Source organism: Mytilus edulis, chromosome 14 (genome assembly GCF_963676685.1).
Source record: "Mytilus edulis chromosome 14, xbMytEdul2.2, whole genome shotgun sequence".
In the NCBI taxonomy this organism is placed as follows: domain Eukaryota; kingdom Metazoa; phylum Mollusca; class Bivalvia; order Mytilida; family Mytilidae; genus Mytilus; species Mytilus edulis.
Genome location: NC_092357.1, coordinates 43,987,026 through 44,005,955, shown reverse-complemented (window position 1 = coordinate 44,005,955; position 18,930 = coordinate 43,987,026). Strand labels below are relative to the sequence as shown.

General features: G+C 31.4%; 1 protein-coding gene across 1 annotated transcript; it reads left to right on the top strand.

Annotated features, from left to right (window-relative positions):
* Window positions 1-726: 726 nt before the first annotated feature.
* On the top strand, window positions 727-18,089 carry LOC139502642 (uncharacterized). Its single transcript, XM_071292169.1, has 8 exons — window positions 727-1,179; window positions 2,279-2,650; window positions 5,797-5,903; window positions 10,399-11,640; window positions 13,050-13,080; window positions 14,010-14,284; window positions 15,900-15,927; window positions 17,198-18,089. The coding sequence occupies exons 1-8, from the start codon at window positions 891-893 to the stop codon at window positions 17,506-17,508; spliced, it is 2,655 nt and encodes an 884-aa protein (XP_071148270.1). The 5' UTR covers window positions 727-890; the 3' UTR covers window positions 17,509-18,089.
* The last annotated feature ends 841 nt before the right edge of the window (window positions 18,090-18,930 follow it).

The window sequence follows — 18,930 nt, the reverse complement described above, 5'->3', positions numbered from 1 at the left end:
GCAATCCACAGTTAGAAAATAAAATTAAAATTGAACAACAAAATTTTTTATCATCTGTTATTAATGGCTTTCAGTTTCTAATACATTAACCTAACTGTTTTAGTTATACATGTGCATATGTATGTAATCAGTATTTTCCATAGATCTAATTTTCAAAAGTTAAAAGGTTGAGATATAATTTCTTTTTTGTGTATCCATGGCAAAATTTTGCATTTATTTACCATCAAATATTGCAAAAAGGGGGGGGGGGTGAAAATGTAACATTCCTAGCAAACTAGAATTCCAATGCCTTTGAGTAATACCTTTTTAGAATCTGTTGACATTATTCCAAATAATGATCCAATGAAAAAAAACGGGCGTCTTTCGCTTCATTTTTTCGTAAAATGTAATCACAAAATTCGTAAGACAAAAAGTTGAAAACAACACATTACAATAATTCCCGTTCCAATGTTTGGTAAAGATATGCAAATACGCGAACTCCGAAACAGCGGTTACGTCCTCTTTACTACGCTACGTTGATAGTTTAGCGAAGCAACGTCACCACTGTTTCGGAGTTTGGCAAATACGGACTGTCATACAGAAAACAGCCTTTATTACATACATTACATAATCTTGATGTTCATATAAACCAACTAGGAAGGCTATGTCAATCTTCAGTTATCCAAAATTTAATTTAATTGCACCATAGCTCTCATATTTGACAAGTCCACAGGGGCAAACATGCAAAACTACACACCTAACTGTGCAGTGCTAACTTACTCTAACATTTCAGTCAAGTTAATTCAAATATTGTTCGTTTAGATTTTACATTATCTGAAATTGACATCAGTAGATCATTGCGACAAGAGAAGGATACATCGGCCATCCTCCAGCTGAACAAGAAGAAATTGATGGAAGTTAAGGTTGAACAGTCCGATGATGAATCTTCTAACATCGTCACATATGATCCATGTCCTGATCAGAGTGACAAAATGCTAAACAAGTACAGTAATAACGATTCTGATGTTGATCAGCCCATCACTCATAGTGGAATGAGTTCAGAAAACACTCCAATAGAAGCATTGTCGGTTTTCGCAAATGAAACCACTGAAGAAAATCCCAAAAGTGAAAATATACGAATTGCTCCACTAGGTGACCCATCTGTCCATAAAAAAGATAAAGTGGAAGGTCTTATTGCAGGTAAAGATTATGCAATTAATAATGTCTTTTCCTATCCGAACAGCACTATCAATATTAAGGAAAATCAGGCTACACTTATTGCATCCATGTTATTGAAATATTCTTCACTTGTTGTCAATAAGATTGAAAGTTCGATGTTTAACGTCGTCTGCGATGATGCAAGATGCAACTTTCCACTGAAGAAAGATTTTAAAAAGGTGTTCATTCTTCTATTGGTATCTGGTCTTATTTTCTGAATTGCGTGTATAATTAACATTATTAGAAAGTTACATATTAAAAGGTAGATTTTTGCGAACAGGAGGATACATTGACCAACCTTACAGAAAAGGAGAAAACAGAAGATCAAGATTAATTAATGAAAGCCACGCCTAGACAAACTCAGTAAAAATGATGAACCATAACCTGAGTAAAAAAAATACGAAAAAGAAGAATAGTATCGTTAATCGTCAAATTACATATAACTTTATATTTAACAAGGTTTGAAAACAATAATGATAAAACTAGTTCTGGTATTTGTATGATATATCATGCTCAAACCTTTCTCAGTTTTTGGTCATTTGAATGAAAATAGTTTACGCTATGTGCGTTTGTTCAACTATTCTCTTTTTGATTTATCAATGGTGTAAAATTTTTAATTTCACACAAAAGAAAACTATTTCAACTACTGACGTAAAACGAACATGTCACGAGGGCAATTGTTTTTTGAATGATAAATAGACTTTGAAAGAAATATTTTCGAACACTCATTTTAGTTTTTTACGTACCATAAGTTTTGGCAGTAAATTGTTGTTTCTGTTTGTCTATAATGTAACACATGATATTATCGGTAAATGGTATAACTAGTCGTCTATACATCAAGCATATTTAACAAGCTTTTGGTATATCTACTTCATTCCGGGAAAACATGTCGTGTGCTTTAATATCTATATCATACAATACCGCTGCTTCATCTAATCTGGTGACGATGGACCACATATGTAAGGTCTACATACTGAATAAATCTTTTTTTTGTGACACACAGATATTACTGATTCAGAAGTCATTTGTTAATTTAATATCATATGGTTTAATTTGTATCCTTCTTTTTTCTTTACAATAGAACACCATTCAGATACAAAATTTTCAGAAAGTTGTATGAATACGGAAATAGTAAGAAACCCTGGGATAATTGAAAAATTGAAGAAGATGTTTGGCGTTCAAAAGGATGTGACGGAGATAAAAGTGTCTACGACAAAGGAAAGCTTTCTGAGGGAATCGGTTAAAGTTGGAAAGAAGAAGTTGCATCAGAAGAAAATAGCGCCAGTAATTATTTGGGACTTTGGAGGACAATACGTTTTCTATAGTACTCACCAAACGTTTTTGACGTATCGAGCTATATACTTGGTAGTAGTAGATGGTAGTAGAACCTTAGATGAACCCTGTCTGTTTGCACAGTATCTACCAGGAAAGAGTGGACCTAAAACAGCAAGGGGTAATATAAATTATAATTCCCACGCTTAAGACTAAAAGACGCCCTATGTTTAAAACAACCAATCAATCGTTTCCCCAAACAAATCTTGTATATCGCATGATAAGAAAAAAACATCTCTCTAATTTATTTCAAAACCATCACATGAAAATTCTGAACTATAAAACAAGTTAAGCAAGTGTTCAGTCTTTGCGTCCAGTTTCAAACTTATCCACAAAGTAAGCTTAGTACAGTCCAGACAAGCCGCTTGTAATCAATTCAGTTCTGTCCAGAAGGATGCTTATTTGAACAGTTAAATAATATTCACCGATATGTATGAACATACAATAAACATATCTTGATTGACTCCTAAGATTTGCCTAAACAGAAATGATTTTACTGTAGCAGATGGATCTTAAGATTTAACAAAAGACTGACAAAGATTCGATAATGTGTTTCAGTCTTTTTGTAGTAGTTAAGATCTAAACAAAAAAACGCAACGCAAAACAAGTAAGGTATATTTAGTGTTAAAAATTGCAAAATAGTTAACACAATCAATAAAAATTTTCGAGCAAAGGAATAATAAAAGTGCATGAATTAGTGAAATAATTTAATTATAACATATGATACAGCTCAAAAATAGGACAATAATAGAAGGGAATATGAAAAATCATATAATAAGAAACAACATCAGCTGCTTTTGGTGGAGTTTTGTCTTTTTAAATAAGCATTCAGTTACTACAAAAAGTTTTTTATACTATAATTCTTAAGGTGTTTTAATAATAATTGTTTATATGACTTTCGTATTGCCAATTTTGAGTCGTATACATCTTACCTTTATCTCTCTTTGGTAATTTTATTAAAAGTGATAAATGAGTACGATTGAATCCTGCAACGAGTTTACACTTTCACATGTGCATTTGACTGACCAAAAAACTTTGTAGTGGTTGTCTTCTGTTGCTTTCATTTATGTTTGTGTCCATCGTGAAATTTTCATTCGATGGTAGTTTTTTTGGTATCACTTAACACACTTATAAAAATGTGTTGAATGCTTGTTAAGCTCTTATACAATGTATTGTTTGACATATTGTAAAGCCAAATGTCTGCTTTTGAAAACAGTGCGAACTTTAAAACATCTACTTCAATATTAATTCATGTGTATGCAAGGGCTTTCTAAAATCCCATATGAATTTGTTTGCGTAATTGTATGTTTCCAAATTTCACATGAAAGTTAGGCTGTAATTCAGTGGATGACGGTTGTTAATATGTATCATTTTTTTCCGTTAATTTGTACATCCATTGGGCCGTACATTTTTTTGTTGGAATTGATGATTTTACATTTGTCATGGCGTGGTAAAGCTGACTAGGCAGTATGGGTTTTTTCTAATTGTTGAAGGCCTTAAGTAATTTATGTCTTTGTCATTTGGTCTCATGTGGATAGTTGTCTTATTGGCAATCATATCATATCTTCTTACTTTTTCTTATTATGTACCGGTCAATCTAAAATAATATTGACAACATAATATAAAAATATTTGATACAGTTTTACAACGTTGAAGCAATAAAAACACTGCAACGAAATTGTAACGACATCACAGCACTATTGTTTTCTTAAACAGTACATTTTATACCCCCACCCCTGTTTCAATTGTTAAAGAAACTGAAAAAAAGACTTTAATTAATGTCAGGTCACCCTGTATGTATTTTTTTACATGAACTGTCTAGAACCAGTTTAAAACTATTCCTATGATTAATTGACAACATTTCAGAATACTATAAATGTAAAATTAAGTAATCATTCATTACAACATTCAAGATTATATAAAGTATCCAATCCTACCTATTTATGTATAAAAGTTCATAAAATCTGCCACAAATGGTCAGTTTAGAAATCATGTCACAATAATAGTACCTCTTATTATAAACTTACATAATTTACCTCTCTAAATTATATGTGTAATAGAAAAGGGGATAGGGATTTCCTCCGTTTGTTTTGACTCTGGAGTCTTAAATTTGCAAAATAATCCTGCTGTCTCTGTACATATATAGCACTTGATTCGGAAAGAAAACTCTATTGTTCGTTTTTATGATGTATTTTTGTATCATTTGCTTGTGTTTTTTTTATGCCGCAGCCACAAGAAAGCACATTCAAATGTTACAGCTTACTTTTCAACAGGACAACGACTACCCTCAACAACATTAACAATATTTATCAAGAGTTTTAAAGCCTGCGTAGAGTAAACATACGCACTGCATTACAATTTAAATTATAAATGTGCCTATATTACGAATTGTCTTTGCATAGAGGGCATAAGGTAAACTATGCATATTGTAAACTATGAATTTATGATCAGTCATAATAGTAAAGGTTCAGAGTTGTCTTTATCTTAAAGCAATATTTATAAAACTTTGAGTTAATTTCATTCAATCTCTGAAAAAAACAGTGAAGTGAAATTCTATATGTTCCCTTTTTTAACCCAATATAGGATGCCATTATATATATATAGACAATGCAATTTCCAATATGAACTACTTTTACGGCTTAAACTGTACCACTTTTCCTTTTGTAGAAAATAATATTCTATAATGAAAGCTCATATGCACTACAATTTTTTCTAAGGTTATAATATATAGGATTATGCGGAATATTTTTAACTTTTATATACCTCGAACTTTAAGAGTTTGAACTTATGCTAAATTCTGTATTGCCCCTGTCTTGGCTTTGGGAATTTCACAGATTTCAATTTGATCACTTTGCATGTGTATATTTACTGGAAATATTGCCAAACTATGTCTCTATGAAAAAAAAAATGTCTCTATGAAATGTAACATATCTAGAAACTAGTAGGTGAACAAGACAAAATATATATGAATATTATATATCTAACCAAAAAAGATATGGTTTGTGAAACAGATGTATTGCAAAGTGCAACCTATAGCCTGTAAAGATAACATATTTTCACAAACAATGTCTGTGTATAAATTTTGGTTCTATATTTTTTTCTCAATTTTATAAGATTTAATTTATGGATTTTATTTGATATCAGATTGAATATCTAATGTATTTCAAAGTGTTTGTTAAGATAATATCATGTATTGTATATTAATCCGTAAAATGTATGTATTTAATTATCTTGTCTCGGGCATTTATACAGAATTTTTTTCTTTAGACTACTTGAAGTTTTGGATCAACACTATTGTGACTTACTGTAAAGAAAGTCGACCAGGATTTCCTAAAATCATGATTATTCTAACTCACAAAGATCAAGTGAAAGCTGTAAGTATGGAATTTTGTTGTTGTCTTGGTAATTAATTGCAAGACACGTTGTTTGCGTATTTGCCGGGTTACTGTCTCTTTGGAGTTTGCCTCATTTATCCAGGTCAAAACTGAAGTAACAGTTATGTTGCTACTGATTATTAATTTATTTATTAATTAATAGTATCTTGGTTCTGTCCTTTATTTGAATTCTTATTTAAACAATTGATGTTGTACAAAAACAATAAATTTATCAATTTTACGATATTTATATATATATATATATATATATGTCGTGTACAAGTTGCGATTTTGTACATGTTATAATTTGTACAATGCAAAAATACAAGTTATAACATGTACAAAAGTACCTCATACATGTTATAACATGTACAAAATATTGCTTAAAAATGGTTTTAACTTGTACAAAATTTGAAAATTAAAAATATGGTTCTATTATTACAACACATGCCATAAACCTCAATAATATTTTCATTATTGTTTTGTGATTGTCCATTCATGTTAGTGTCCAACCTTTTTGATACAGTTAATGGCCAGATAAATAGTTTTTATAATTACTTAATATCTTAAAGACTTTTAAAATACACATGTAGTCAATAAACATTATTTAGTATTCTTACCTGGTATTCAAACAGAATATGACTTAGAAGCAATATTTGAAGCAAGTTCTGTATCCAACAATACTGATAGTGAAGACCCTTTTACAGAGACAGAACATAATACCGACACTGAAATTGAAACTGACAAAACAATGTCAGAGACGGAAGTTATTACTGACACAAACACTTAAACTGATGGTGAATTGTATGGTCATGATTCAGCAAACAACATTACAATGAACAAACAATTTGGTTAGAAACAGAAACAGAAACAATTAAAAACCAATTGTTCAGAGAACAATTGAAGGTCTTTCCATCAAAACAATGTATTTTGATATGAAAAGTTGTGAAACTAAGTTTAAAATGTCATTTCAATCGTCAAATGATAGCTCCTAGTAAGCTGATTCCAAAAATATATTGTTTCCATACATTTTTTTTAAATAAGGGAGATAATTTGTTACTTCCGGTTTGAAAAATGTTACTTCCGATTATATTTGAATATTTACTTGACACTGATTCCAAAAATATCTGGTTCTATATACTTTTATATTAATAAAGTACAAAAAATAGCTACTTCCGGTTTACAAAAGGTCACTTCCGGTTGTTTTTTTCAAGGTTAAATGGTTTGATATCTTTTTCTAAAAGTTGTATATCTTTATCATGTATACATATAGAATAAAAGCAAAGGTCAAAATCTAGAACGTCAAATTAAGCTATGACCTTGAGATCAATTTCAAGGTCATAAACCAAGGACCTCAAATCAAAAGACCATAGGTCTTAATTATATTTAGTTAATGAGTTAAATCACCAAACGTGTATTTTTAAATACAAGAGGGGAGAAAACTCCCTTTTACATTCAACGTACGCTTGCAATCAAAAATTTACATCTTACGACATGTCGCAACTAACAATTTAGTAAAAATAATTTGTTGATATCTTATACAGTCTTTGGATATAAGTTAAAATAAGCCAAATTCAAATATTAGAATATGACCTTGACCTTTGACCTTGACCTAATTTTCATTTTTTGGGACCAAGGACCTCAAATCAAAAGATCCTAGGTCTCTATCACTTATGGTTTATAAGATAGAAATGCATATCACTTATATCAGATGCATAAGGGGAAATAACTCTCATATGGAGCGGTCATATCGCTTCGGTCAAAATAGGACAAATCATGCGAAGGATATAACGAGCAATTTTGTAAAATAAATTTGTCATAATCTTTTACGGTTGCGAAGGAGATGCGCTAACAAGGAAAACAGTGTTTGGGGAGATAACTCCTACAAAGAAAAGTATTCGTTTACGCAGGGTAAATTTCAAAAGCGCATAAACTGTTCGATATCATATACAAAATATCTAAGCGACATATTGCGAAACAAATGTTTATCGCAAGAACAAAATTAGGCGGAAGAAAAAAAAAAAAAAAAAAAAAAATAATCAGAAGAAAAACAATAGGTCTTTCCACAAAAAAGTGGAAAGACCTAATAATAATTAAATGAAGTGATGCTAACATGGTTGGTGAGGAAGTATCAGCATTACATCTACTGGTTCACTTCCTCTTAAGAGTGCGCTTTCTGGTGGTGATATTTCTGCTGTTAATACTAGTGAGAGTTTGTTTGAAATTTCAAATATTGACATTTAGCATGCACGAAAGAGGTCCCTTTCTGGCCAGCAGGTACAAGCTGATACTTTGACAACAAACTCAAAAACAAGATTAACTGTTCTCTCCAAAGGTGATAATATTATCATTCCTTTTCCGTCCATAGATATGGGCCCTGCCGATTAGAAAAACATAACAGGCGTGGTGATGAATATAAATGAACATACCGGCTATGAAATTTGAACTTAAGACTAACATTTTGTGTAGTTGAACAAATAAAGGAATATTTCAGTAAAACCCCATTAGTTACAGATGAAAATATTTTGATAAAAATTCACAAAATTTACAAAATTTATGAAATTTTTTAAAAATTGACTGTAAAGGGCTTTAACTCCTTTAGGGGTCAACTAACCATTTTGTCATGTTGATTTATTTGTAGATCATACTTTGCTGAACATTATTGCTGTTTACAGTTTATCTCTAGCTACAATAATATTCAAGATAATAACCAAAAACGGCAAAATTTCCTTAAAAATTACCAGTTCAGGGGCAGCAACCCAACTGAAAATTTCAGGTCAAATAGATGTTAACTTGTTAAACAATTTAACTGCTTGTCAGATTTGCTCTAAATGCTTCGGTTTCAGAGTTATAAGCCAAATTCTACATTTAACCCCCCATGTTCTTTTTTTAGCCATGGCGACCATCTTGGTTGGTTAGCAGGGTCACGCCACACATTTGTAAAATTAGATACACCAATGATGATTGTGACCAAGTTTGGTTTTATTTGGCCCATGAGTTTCAGAGGAGAAGATTTTTGTAAAAGATTACAAAATTTACGAAAAATTGGTAAAAAATGACTATAAAGGGCAATAACTCCTTAAGGGTTCAACTGACCATTTTGGTCATGTTGACTTATTTGTAGATCTTACTTTGCTGATCATGATTGCTGTTTACAGTTTATTTTTATCTAAAATAATATTCAAGATATTAACCAAAGACTGCAAAATTTCCTTAAAATTACCAATTTAGGGACAGCAACCCAACAACCAATTGTCCAATTTGTCTGCACATTTCAGGGAGGCTAGATCTTGACTTGATAAACAATTTAACCCCATGTCAGATTTGCTCTAAATGCTTCTGTTTCAGAGTTAAAAGCCAAAATCTACATTTTACCCCTATGTTCTATTTTAAGCCATGGCGGCCATCTTGGTTGGTTGGCCGGGTCACGCCACACACTTTTTAAACTAGATACCCCAATGATGATTGTGGCCAAGTTTGGTTAAATTTGGCCCAGTAGTTTCAGAGGAGAAGATTTTTGTAAAAGTTAACGACGACGGACGACGGCAACGACGACGACGGACGCCAAGTGATGAGAAAAGCTCACTTGGCCTTTTAGGCCAGGTGAGCTAAAAAAAAATTGTTTCTAAAAAATATGAAAATGAAGTATTTTATGCATGCTGTAAATAATGCACCTTCTTTTGCATTTGATTATTGTTCCTTTTTTATTTGATGAATTTCAATCGTGAATGTATATTCTGCTTTATTATTATTTTTTAATTTTGTACAGGTTAAAACCATATTTAAGCAATATTTTGTACATGTTATAACATGTACGCGGTACTTTTGTACATGTTATAACTTGTATTTTGGCATTGTACAAATTATAACATGTACAATATTTTTTGTACATGTTACAACCTGTACAAAATTGCAACTTGTACACGACATATCTAACAAACATATGTAATTTTTTACTCTTAAATGAAATCACGTTCTTAGTGTTTAAGAGATTTTTAGATCTACATTTGGTAAAGCGTTCATGTATCCAATAAAATGAAATCAGTTTTCAGATTCCTTGCATGACCATGAATACTGTTTTTATTTGGTACATATTGAACAAGACACAACGGTAAAACTCGTTAATTTGCCTTTTGTCAAATTCACTGTTAAACTGAATTTTGTTAATTGCGACGTTTAATATCAGAAATGAATATAGTTAGCAATTATATAAAAGGTAAACTTTATTTTCTACAATTGACCATACTAAGTGCTATTTCATAAAAGCAGTCTTAAAATTTGAGTATCCAACAAATGTTCCTACATTAATTTCAAATTTTGCTATTTCAAGCCAGGATCAATTAATAGCCATGATTATTAAATTGATCAGTCAACATACTAGATAGAATGTAACAGATGACCAAATGTTTTACAGATATAATCGTTCGGTTTTTTATATTCTGGGTTGTTTCATAATGCACATAAATAAAGTTCTAGATCGTATTTTTGTTTAAAGGGTGAAGTTGAATCAAGACGGCAACAAATATTCCATGATATTGAGAAAATATTTTCTGGGAGTCCATTGCTTTCCCATTTAGTCATCAAAGACCGAATTTTTGTAAATGCAAAAGATAACCATGACCCCGAAATGTCAGTGATAAAAAAGAACATAATCGAACAAGCCATGATGCAACCGACGTGGGGTCAGAAGCTTCCTAAATGCTTTATTCCTCTTGAATTAGAATTTGATTCACTTCTAAAGCGCAACATTCCTTTGATAACCATGGAGCATATGAAAACAATAAACAGAGTCCATCCTGTTCGGTCATTGACAGAAGATGAATTGCAGATATTTCTAAAGTTTCAGCATGCTGTTGGACGAATCTTATACTTTGAGGAAGCCCATTTAAATCAACACATTATTCTTGCACCTACACATCTGATTGATGCCTTCAAATCAATTGTTACTGATAGGAGTTTCTGTAAAGGGGACAGATTGAGAGAAGAGTCTTGGGATTTGATGAGTCAGAAAGGCGTTATCGGTAAGAAGTCTATAGACGACATCTGGAAGAGGAATAAATACAAGAAGTTTCAAGAACATAAGGAATACTTGCTAGGAGTAATGACACATCTTGATATCCTAGTTGAACCAAAACGGTATGACACATCGCACAAACGTATACCAGCCGAGTTTTTCTACGTTGCCAGCATGGTTAGAACGATGAATACAACTGGTTATCTTGAGTCGCCAACTTTTGCACAGAGAAATATAGCTATAGCATTTAGTTTATCTCCGTCAATGATACCTCCAGCTTTATCATTTCGATTTGTCAGCTATTGCTTGAGTCTATTTGCAATTAAAAAGTACGGGCATGACAACGATATGCTGTTTCATAGGTCAGCAGTTTTTACAATCACTTCCTCTTTAGATATGTGTGTCAGTTGTGGTGATGACGTCATTGTTGTCCGCCTTGTTAACTCAACAGATAGAGCACTTATAATGAGAGATCTACCATCTAGTATCAGGGAATGTTTGGCTGGTGCTCTCGAGAAAATTAGTCAGCTTTACGTCAAAACAAGCAGCACAGGACCACTTACCGATAAAGCGTCCTTCAACCTGAGTTTGTGTTGTAGTTCACCGGTTGATCCTTGTCTGCTTCCCATGTTTAAACTTCAAGAACAAGATGGAACATGGATATGTCCAAAGCATGGAATTGAGCACACCAAAGACGTTCTTTCTTCTTGGTCTTTACAAAAGGTAATACCATTTATGCACAAGAATGAAATTAGGTTGAATGAAAGAACGTTAATATATGTCCCAATTAAGGGCATTATGTTTTCTGGTCTGTACGTCCGTTCGTCTGTTCGTTCTTCCGTTCGTCCGTTCATCCGTCCCGCTTCAGATCAAATATTTGGGTCGAGGTAATTTTTGATGAAGTTGAAATCCAATCAACTTGAAACTTAGTATACATGTTCCTCATGATATGATCTTTCTTATTTTTATGCAAAATTATAGATTTAACACATTTTCACGGTCCACTGAATATAGCAAATGATAATGAGGATGGGGCATCCGTGTACTAGGGACACATTCTTGCTATTCATATATTGCATGGCGCATTTCTCGGATTAAGCTGTTTGCTACAGTTGTGAGACTCGTACAAATGGACGAAAATACAAACGTAATAAACGTCTATGACAAGATATCTATTTCTGAATAATTATTTTTCAGTGATTGATGAAAATTCAACATTCAAGATAAATCTACCTGATTTTGATTTTAACTTTGTCATTTTACGTTATCAGAGAAATTATTAATGCATCCTTAAAAATAGTATGTAACTTGGATTATAAAATAATCAATTTAAAATGAAAAACTTATTTCACTGTTCTTTGTTGCTGTTTTATTACCGTGGTATCACCGACCCAGTAGTCAATACATCTCCGCTGACATTTAATATCATTGATACAATTTCCCTGTTGATAGAATGTCACACGTTTTCATAACCTTAAATATTTCCTTCCAACATGCATAAATATTACACACAGATTTGTCACATTTCATATTATGGTTTCTCGTTTGGTAAATGTGTTGTGCGTTGAATTTAATATTATCGACCCAACTGTCCCATAGTATCTTCTATCCTATTTTACTTTTATTAATATATGATTGAAATATTGATGGAGTGAAATCATGAATAAGCACCTTTTTAAGAGCAAATGTTCTACAAATCTCATTGATAATTGACATATGATGCGTCCGTTTGGTATATTAGAAAATTTTATTTTCATTTGTAACAACGAATACGTTTCAGAAATTAAAGGAAAATAATGTGTTTTGAGACCCAATCTGATTTAGTCTGAAATTACAATGTACCTATATATGTTCGTTAATACAAGAGGTCAAGTGTACACCATTATGCGGACGTATTTTCCTTCTGAAAGTCTGTTTATATCATGATTACGTACGAGTCAATATTCAATGCCATTTATGAACTTTCCAACGTGTTCATCTGTTGAGTTTTATGTTTACTATAAACCGATAAAAAATTCAAATATGTTTCCAGGCAACATATACAAATTTCGATATGACTTGCAAACATTTAAATAGCAATATATTTCTTATTTTGAATTTACTTTATAATAATGATTTTATATATTTTCCAGGAAGAAATTCAGTGTGGAGTGGCATGCCCAGGTAATGAATAGCTTTTCATTGTTTTCCTATAACCCGATAACCGTACTGATTAAAAAGTGGTTTTTTTTGTACTTCAATTTTTTGTTTTTGTCTTTTTTTTTCTAGTTTAATGTTTTTAATATTGTTCGCTGGCGTTTTGCACTTCCTTAGTTCTGATTCATATTTGACTCATGCTAATTTAATCTTTAATTTAAGAATTGTGTTTAAAATAAACTTTATTAAAATTGGGGGTCTATATCGTATTTTAGTATAATTTTTCAGTTTTTTAGTATGATATTACGAAATCGTTTCGAAATTATGGTATTTAGTACATTATTCCTGATTAAAATTTGACTATTACAGTAAATGTGTACATTAAATACTTCGAAGCGGTAGAAAATTTCCAAATTTTGAAGAAAAAAACAAAGCCGAACGATTTTTCTTTGTCAAAGCATAAAACTGTCATCGGTTGTGATTTCATTACACGTGTTTTTGATAGTACTCAAAGAACTTTTGTGTTTAATCGATTTTAAACAATTTGTCACAAACAATTCATGTAGTTTTAATTCAAACCTGGGAATACTTTTGGAATTTTTCTTGTAAAAATCGAAAGGTATATATTCTATCTTAACCGTTTGAAAGCCAAAAAAAAATAGCAAATATACACACAATTGCTTGCAGTGAGATATCTTGGTCTTGTAGGGTTGCAAAATTGTATGATTTAGATATAAACAGATATAATGATTGAATTTATTCAGATTGTGCCAATAATAACGCTATGTCTTGTTGGTGGGTTAAACTATCCGGCAAAAAAATCACTTAGAAATGATACCCAGCTGTAAGAAAAATGTCTGCTATGATGTTTTGATATAAAAACCTTGATATCGTACAAGTAATTTTCAATATAGGATTTTTTTGTATTCAAAGATAATTATCATTTACATTTGTAGCAACCGATACTGATTTCTTGATGCAGTTTCCAACTGATATTCATCTACGTCGGTTGTCAATGCAGTACAGCGTTAACGAAGCCAAAGAGTTAGCTATTCATCTAGGAATGCAGTATTACACTTGGGATAGGCTGTATACGACATTTAAGGTAGAACCAGAAAGGTTGAATTTTGAAACACTTCGAAGATGTCTTGATGGTTTTGACATAACATTCAATGACATTAAAAAAGCTATTGAAGATGGTAGCATACAGAACCCACACACTCTCTGCAAGGTTAGTTCAATTGATGTTGTAAACATTCGTTCTAGAGTAGAAAACTTTCAAGCTTATTTTACCATATCCGCGTGCAACTTTTTCTTTAAAAAAAAAGTACGTTATAATTTTTCAACGGTTTATACATAATTTTACTTTCTATTGTTAAAGGGGCACTAGCTACGAGATATATAAAAAATCTAAAGAATGATTTGTTTTTATTCAATCAATAATGAAAGTAAATAATAATTCGCTTTTAACAGCTAAAATTGTCCAATTTGTCAAATTAAGCTAAATAAGTTATAGTTTTTTACCAAGCAAGTCGGTATAATGGATTTAATCTGCACGGCTTGGGTGACCCTGATTAACCCGAACGACGTAGGAGTTCGGGTTAAAGAGTCGCACGAGCGTGCAGATTAAATCCAATATACCGATTTGATTGGCCAAGAACTGTTTTAACACATGACGCCATCAATTTACGTGAACGTTTTAGAAATGTGGACGACATTCCGCAAACCACGGATCCTAGGAAAGTTTCTTGTAGGGTAATGAAAGGGGGAAATACGACTTTGGTAAGTTTTAGAATAATAACTTTTTTCTATTTAGACTTATTCTAAAATTGCAATTTAATGGTAGATTTTTTTATCGTTTTTATCTATTAAATTTATTTCAATTTTTTATTTAATTAGTTACAATGAAGACTTTGACAAATTGTGTACTTTTAAATCGGTGTATGAAAAAAAATCACAACTTAAAGGGTTGTTCAGTTTAGATTAATTGCTTTTGAAATACTTTCCCTCAATGATATGCTTGGAAAAAATTGAACCGAGGAAGATGTTATATAACCTTATAATACGTTTATCTTTCCACATGTTCCAATCTATTACTACCCCCAGCGACCTTTGCTGTGCATTATCCAGATTATAGCACAGTAAGAACAAAGAAATTTTACCAATGTCATGTCTTAATAGTGAATAGTTCGTCCTCATAAAATCCGTATTCATATGAACTTCATTTTAACCCCTTAACTAAAGATGGACAACACATGTATTGTAAGTGTACTGGTTATTTAAAGGAAAGAATGCTAACATAAAAAGTGAAACATAGGTAAATCATTTGATGACTGATTCGATCCACCAAAAATATTTCTTATACAGGTAAAAAGGATGAGAAACATATATTTTGAATTTATAACATAAAATAAAACAGACCTATAAAAATTTAATTGCACGAGTTGGCTTAATCTATTTATATCTATAGTTATGTTTACATCGCTTATATGGTCATCTGAGGTCAACTCGATAGTTAATTAAATGGGGTCTAGACTAAATTACACACGAAACGAAATTACATATTATCGACCCTATGCTCTGTAAATTGTTTACTTTAGACTTTTGAAAGTTTTGATAAATGTTTTACATTGTTATAAATAACATATGTGAATTGGAGTCAAATCGGTGACCATGAATTTGACAGGTAGTGACCCTTTAAAGATTGAGGGCCAGAAAAGCGCTTCGAATGAGAGAAAATAGTAAAGTGCTATTTTCATTTTAATTTCAGTTGTTAATTTCTCTTACAAAATATAAAATTGAATGTTTTCTTTCACGCCAGTTTGTTCTTGGTAATTCAATTTTAGGTGGTGAGAGGACAGTTAATTGACTTCGGTAAGTTTAACATAAAACATAATAGACATATACATCAATGAATTCTTTTTTTTTTTTTAATCTGTGCTCTGTTAATATATATATATTTATTTATATATACAGTAGCATGGGTTCGAATCCCGGCGAGGGAAGAACCAAACATTTGCGAAAGCAAATTTACAGATCTAACATTGTTGGGTTGATGTTTAGACGAGTTATATATATATATATACATTATGTATATATATATATAACTTTTGTCGTGAACAAATTTTATCATTATATCCTCAAATGATAACCTCTTCAATATTCTATTTCCTAATAACCAATTTTTTAATACATGTTGAAATTATTAATGATGGTCGGTTGGAAAGTGATGATTTAAGTTTCCTAGTAATGAAAAATTCAAACCGCGTCTGCAAACGTAGTACATATTTTCTAGTTGATACGATATATCAGAGCTTGTATTTCTGATTATGAGTTCATTGATAGAAGGTTGACCAAGAGTTTTAGTGCTGAAGTTAAAATCATCAGGTTGCAGTTCCGAGTTGGCTGACCCTTTAGTAGTAACTGTCTCAGAGATGACCCAGGTATGTTCCAATTGGAGTATCTTAAATCCGGTACTATTTTCCTGGAATGTTAACCAATCGATTTTGACATAACACCGAGTTTGAATTTACATCAACATCATGGCAGGTGCAACATGTTGAGCAGGAGCTGAAAACGCTTCCGGAGCACCTTGTTGTTTTTGGGATGTTCTTGTTGCTCAATCTTTACTTTCCTGTGTTGAGATTTGTGTAGTGTTTTTCATCGTTTGGTCGAATATTATTTTGAGGATGTTTATTTGTCCCTATGGCATCTTTTTTTTAATCTGTCATAATACACTTTTAACACAAGGCTTTTCTTTTGCCAAATGTATACTGGTTTTCTTCTGGAACAAACCATTATAAAATGACAGTTATTTATCGGAGTATTAACCAATTGTCAATGATAAATCGATATTGATACCAAATGTTGCGAAGCTTAAAAGATTAAATGTGATTAACATATTTGCAAAAATAAAATATTACGCACAGTACGCAAAGATAAGACTAGTTTCAGTATCCGCTAGTTATTCATTTTAAATAAAAATTGTTTATCCTTCTTACGAGGAAAACTCGAGAAATAGATCATTGGTTACAAGATCAATGGCCGAATTTGCAAATACAATAGTTGATACAATTACACTTGATATCTATATACGAAGCGCATAATTTGAAAATAGAAATGGAATATCTTTTCCATTTGTTAGATCAGGAACCAGAAAAATGGGACCTAGTACCTTCAGATGAACATTTCGACAAACTGGCTACGCTAGTTGGAGACAACTCGTTAGCATTTCTTGTTGAGCTTGGAATGGAATTTGCAACATGGGAGCAGATCCGATTCAAACAAAATGGCAGAGATTTGGTAAAACTTAACCGAGATATTCTGCAAGAATGGAAGACTACTTTTTGTAGCATAAATACTATCAGACCATCACTTAGACACATCGGTCAAGCGTTCATTAACATTGGCAAATCAATCAAAAGCGTTGAAAACGTTTTGACAGACTTCTTTTGATTCTTAAAATTGTGTGTCATTTATTTTTACACAATAACAATTCTACAGTTTCAATAAACGATTACTACAAGCAATATGTTTGCTCTTTTTTATGTTAAAGCATACTAGTACATGTATATTAGCTGTCTTTTATATCATATGCTTATTGTGAGTTAGCACTTACTAATATAATAAACACATTATATACTTACCTTAATGGTGTATTTAACATTACGGATTCAAGTTATTGTATGTTGTCCTTTCTAGAGATGAGTTAAATCAGAATACTTCAAACATTTTATGCTAATTTGGATTCAAAAATCTCTCGGGTAACATGATAAGCAATACAGAGTTTGTTACGCTAACAACAACCTTCCCGATCCTTTTTGTAATAAATAATAAAATTAAAGCTGATTATCTTAATCATTCAAAATTGCTTTTTCAGTATGTGTTATGTTCCTATTATTTAACCTGTTAAATATATACAACTTTTGTTAATATAGTATTTATTGTGAATTGTGAATTGGTTTGATTGTTGCACGCCAAAAGTTGTGTTTGAAAGAGTTTAACTCAGTTTATATCCTGTGTGTACAGTGATATCTTGGTATAAATAAGAAATATAGAAGCTTTGTTTACAGATGTTTTGAGTCTTGCTTTTAAACAAATCATTAAAATGTATTATATTCATTTTTTTATATAAAGCTGGTGATATAATCAAATAAATTTCACAAGGTGTGGTAAAGCCAATATCGTTCATGATAATTGGTAGGCAATACAAGACTTTCTTTTTCCAAAAAGAAAGTTTATTGTGCTGAACTGGATTAGTACAATTCACAGTCAAACATCTCGATACTTTTTAAGTGTAATGCAGAAGACTTCTGATACTCCTTGAATGCAAACAACTTAACAAACAGCATTATACAGTAATGTTAGATTGCGATAGCTCAAACAAATGATGAATTGAAATCATCTTATTTCATTTCAAAATCTAGTTCAAATAAAGTTTTCATTTCCAAATTTCCTGATTTTAATATAGAGTTCTTAATACGTGTTAAAATTATTGCTTTTTTATTTTTTTATAAGATCATGGACACAAATTTACGACGATAAAGTTCACATTATGTTTGAACTTACTTTAATCAATAGCCATTATCATTTATAATTCAATATCGTTTGAACAATTCACTTACAAAAAATAAACGTATCCTTCTGTCAGCACAACGAGAAGTTTCTTTTAATCATATGAAAAATATATCATTAAAAAACTTAATTTGACATGTTTGAAAGGCGATTGATTTAAGACAGCATAGGTATTTCCAAAGTTGTGGTCTAATTTGAATACTTGAACACTTGAATATATTCACGATATTCAGATTGATTGGTGCTAATTGGCTGCAACGTTGCAGTCGTGATTAACTACTGTAAATAGAAATTCGATTTTGT